A 4,594-nucleotide genomic window follows, 5' to 3' on the forward strand; every position below is an offset into this window, starting at 1 on the left:
TTTTGATTTCATCATTAGCATCCGGCGCCGGATTGACGCAGCCCCAAGCCCGGGACTGCTCCTGCCGCCTCCTCCCCGGGAGCTGCAGCCGCCGCCGAGCCGCCTCGCTCCCTCTTTGCCGCGGCTGGGCCGCTCCCCGCCCCTCAGCACCCCTCCCACATGCGAGCCCGCCCCGGCCGGGTCCTCACCCCGCCCTCCCGCCGCTGGATTTGCGCCCGGGGCGGCCCCCGACTTTGCGCCCCGTAGTTGAGTTCCGTTTATGGTCTGATTTCCGGCCGCCCGCCTGCTCGCCCGGCCGCCCGCCTGTCCCGATCCCTCCCTCCCCGGGACCCGGAGGAGAGGGGACCATGCCGGAGCCCGGGCCGGACGCCCCTGGCACCGCTAGCGCGCAGCCCCCGCCGCCGCCGCCCCCACCTCCCGCGCCCAAGGAGTCCCCGTTCTCCATCAAGAACCTGCTCAACGGAGACCACCACCGGCCGCCCCCTAAGCCGCAGCCGCCCCCACGGACGCTCTTTGCGCCGGCCTCCGCCGCTGCTGCCGCCGCCGCTGCTGCCGCCGCCGCTGCGGCCAAGGGGGCTCTGGAGGGCGCCGCGGGCTTCGCGCTCTCGCAGGTGGGCGACCTGGCTTTCCCTCGCTTTGAGATCCCGGCGCAGAGGTTTGCCCTGCCCGCGCACTACCTGGAGCGCTCCCCGGCCTGGTGGTACCCCTACACCCTGACCCCCGCCGGCGGCCACCTCTCGAGACCTGAAGGTACCGACCTCTCTTTGAACTTTCGTTGTTCTCCCCCGCGCGCCAGTACCGTCCCCGCCCCTCGCCGCCTCCCACCTCAACCCTGAGACCCCCGCGCCCTCCAACCCGCCGTTTGGCCAACTTCCTCCGGCCCCTGGCTTGCATCTACTACCCGCGCGCCCGGTTGCGCCGCCCGGGAATCCAATCCCACTTGGTGAGAAAAGGAGGTGGAATCGGAACCCGGGGCGCGGCGCTTCCCGGGAAAAGTGGCCTGGGGGGTGAATGGGGAGGCTTCAGCCGGCTGGGACCGGGGCCGGGGCCCGGATGGAGGCAATGACCCGGTGGGCCCAGGCCAGAGGCGAATCTCTCCGTGGGCCCCTGGCGGGAGATCTGAGGGCTAGAAAGGAAGCGGTCGCTCTGCCACCGTCCGGGTCTCTCGCCTGCCCCCGGGAGGAAGGGGATCCCAGGGTGCGGAGGCCCTGCCCTGGCCCAGCCGGGAAGGAGGCCCACGGGAACGGAGAGGCCTCGAGGCCTGGGGCCCAGAGGCCCGCGCGGATCGAGCCTTCGGCCCCCAGGCGCCAGGCCCCGCTGAAGGCTGTGTCGGTGTGCGTGTGTGTGCGTCCGTCTGTCTGTCTCTCCCCAGCTTCGGAGAAGGCCCTCCTGCGAGACTCCTCCCCTGCTTCGGGAACCGATCGTGACTCCCCCGAGCCGCTGCTCAAAGCCGACCCCGACCACAAGGAGCTGGACTCCAAGAGCCCGGACGAGATCATTCTGGAGGAGAGCGACTCGGAGGAAGGCAAGAAGGAGGGCGAGGCTGCGGCGGGAGCGGCCGGGGCGAGCGTGGGGGCGGCGGCGGCGACGCCGGGCGCCGAGGACTGGAAGAAGGGCGCCGAGAGCCCGGAGAAGAAGCCCGCGTGCCGCAAAAAGAAGACGCGCACGGTCTTCTCGCGCAGCCAGGTCTTCCAGCTCGAGTCCACTTTCGACATGAAGCGCTACCTGAGCAGCTCGGAGCGCGCCGGCCTGGCCGCGTCGCTGCACCTCACCGAGACGCAGGTCAAGATTTGGTTCCAGAACCGCCGCAACAAGTGGAAGCGGCAGCTGGCGGCCGAGCTGGAGGCGGCCAACCTGAGCCACGCCGCGGCGCAGCGCATCGTGCGGGTGCCCATCCTCTACCACGAGAACTCGGCTGCCGAGGGCGCCGCGGCCGCGGCCGCGGGGGCCCCGGTGCCTGTCAGCCAGCCGCTGCTCACCTTCCCGCACCCCGTGTACTACTCGCACCCGGTGGTCTCCTCTGTGCCGCTGCTACGGCCCGTCTGAGGCCCGACAGGGGAGGGGGAGGGAGCGCCCGGCCGCCTTCCCAGATCCCGGAGGAGACTGGGCCGGGCCGAGGGCGCCGAGACGTCCAGCGGCCTTCGGGAACCGGGGCTTCGGCTCGCCGCCCCGGCCTCCCCTCCCCCAATCGGTAGCGTTTTGTAAGTATTTGCAATGCATTTTCGTGCAATTCACCCCTAACGGATTTGAGGCGCTTCCCCTCTTACTTTTGATTTTGGTTCTATTAAGAAAGAGCAGGAAAAAGACAAAATTCCCGGGTCATATACTTCGTCCGAAAGCTTTTGTAAAAGATGCAACTCTTCCCCCTAAATTTGCATTGCGCTGTGGCTTTTTGGTTTTATTTTTATAGAAGAGAAATTAGCCGCAGAAACCTAAATCCCTCTAGTTTATTCACTTTCTATAGAACTATTTTCAGAAGTCCAGAGAGAGAGAGAGTGAAGGAGATAATTCACACTATCCTACTTTTATTCCTGGATTTCTGGGTGTGGTTCTCCCTCTCCAGCCCCAGTTATCCTGCCCAATTTTCAGAATCTGAGAAGCCCCTGGTAGGAACCCCGGCAAAGGCCGCTTTTCCCACAGAGGTGTGTCACCGTTGGCCTCTTCATCCTGCTTTGTGACTGTAAAATTCTCTGTGTTTAAAGGGAAAAGACAAGACAGCCCCAAATTAGACTTCTGATTATTGAAACAACTCCACATCTGGCCCGGTGTGAGTGGTCTTATTTATTAGTAGCATTTACTTTCGGGATTTCATTTGTTGGTAAATTATTATTATTACTATTATTGCTTTGTTCCCCGTTTTGAGAGAGTGATTTCAATATTTTTTAAAAAAAAGATCTGTCTTTTATCCTCTCCCCCTCTTTTTTGTTCTGCAGTAACTGTTGGACTTTTGACCTGTGCAATATTGTACAAAATTTCCTGGGAGCCTGGTCTCTTTCTCCACGGAGAGGAGCAGACGTTTTCACTGTGTAATCCTGGTCATTCGTTTGGGAGGAGAAAATTAAGAAGGGGGAAGGAGGGAGGAAAGAAACAAGGATAGGTAGCAATGCTCAAAGGTAGCAATGCTCAAAATACTGGAGCGCTTTAAGTGAAGGACAATCAATTTAGGAAAATTTTAACTTATTTGATATATGTACAGATTTCTTGTAAAGTTCACCCTCAACTCCACAGGGCTCCTGGCTCTGCCACCCAATCTGTTTTCTTTCTGTTGGCTACACCTGTTGTTCTGCGATAGCTTGTCCTTCTCCCTACCCCCCATCTCCCTGTCCGGGTTCAGTCCCTTTTTAAGAAAAAGAGAAAAAGGCCCACAAAATATTGTTACACTTAATGTTGTCGTGAAACTGAATTAATTAAAAAGAAAAGAAAAGTGATGCGTTTCGTGTTGCCAGAGTGTGTAACTTCGGACGATTTTCCGCAGAGCAGGTGTCTCTGAAACTGTGTTTTCTGCCTCGCTCCCCGGCTGCCTCTGCGCTCGCTGAGTCCAACGTGGACGCACATCCCCGCAATCCAGGAGGCGGCAGAGACAGAGGCGGCTTTGTTCGCTACCAGGGCTGCTCTCTCCCCAGTGTCTTTTGCGGCTTGCAAAGCCCTGCGCTCAGGGGAGAATGCCGGGCGGAAGAGGCGAGAACCTAAGCTTATCTAGTTTGAGAAATTGAGCGAAGCGGCAGCCGCGCGAGCCGAGAACTGGTTGGTAAATTTCCGATCGCAGTGCCACAGCCTCGAATTCCGCGCCCAGGCCACGGTTCCTTCAAGAGCCGTGAGCTTCGGGGCAGGACATTCCCGAGCACTGGTTCGCGGGCTTGGATGGTGCTGGGCTCCGTTGCATCTAGAAGGGGGGTGGGGAAGAAGGGTGGGAACTTAGAATTTAGCTGTGGCCAGAGGCGGGTCTCTAAGTCCTGCTGGGAGAAGCGGGATGGAGAGAGGGCAGACCCAGGGAGACCGACCACCTCCCGGTCAGGGAGGCATCCCCAGGGCTTGAGGAACTGCGGCTCTCCGGGCGGCTCGGGTAGGGGCGGGGTCCCGGTGTGCCAGTGAACACAGACCATCCGACTGTGGCAGCGGCCACTGAAAGGAAATTGTCTCCTCCCAGCCAGGCCCTTTTCTGTCCGCCGGCGCCCACCACCTCCAGGGCAGCCTCTCTGGTCTGCTGTCCCTGTCTGGCCCATCCCCGGAAGCGCAAAGCTCGAGGTTCCCACGCGCTCTGTGGGCAGCCTGCGGAGGCGCAGGGCGCCGGGAACTGCTGGGAAGCGCGAGTCCGCTGGCAGAAGCAGGTTCTTGGGTGCTCCTTGCCGACCGCAGGGCTGCCTGCCTTAGAGCATGGGGTCTGTACGCCCAGCTCCTGGCAGGGCAAGTTTGAACCTGGGGACCCAGAAGGGGGAGATGAAGAACCTGTAGATGGTGAAGATTCCGAAGAGCACACCGCCGGCGCGTCCGCTGGGGAGCGCCTGCATGCGCTCCCATCCCCTCTCTCAGTGCTTTGCTGGGTTCCTCAAACCCAATGGACACAGCTGAATCTACTATGGCTGAAATGTTGAGT

At 61.0% G+C, this 4,594-nt stretch overlaps 1 protein-coding gene across 1 annotated transcript; it reads left to right on the forward strand.

Moving 5' to 3' along the window:
• The first annotated feature begins 284 nt into the window (after window positions 1–284).
• HMX3 (H6 family homeobox 3) lies at window positions 285–3,417 on the forward strand. The gene is made up of 2 exons (XM_047701321.1): window positions 285–750; window positions 1,373–3,417. The coding sequence occupies exons 1-2, from the start codon at window positions 348–350 to the stop codon at window positions 2,044–2,046; spliced, it is 1,077 nt and encodes a 358-aa protein (XP_047557277.1). The 5' UTR covers window positions 285–347; the 3' UTR covers window positions 2,047–3,417.
• The last annotated feature ends 1,177 nt before the right edge of the window (window positions 3,418–4,594 follow it).

This window comes from Lutra lutra, chromosome 14 (assembly GCF_902655055.1).
Source record: "Lutra lutra chromosome 14, mLutLut1.2, whole genome shotgun sequence".
Taxonomy (NCBI): Eukaryota; Metazoa; Chordata; class Mammalia; order Carnivora; family Mustelidae; genus Lutra; species Lutra lutra.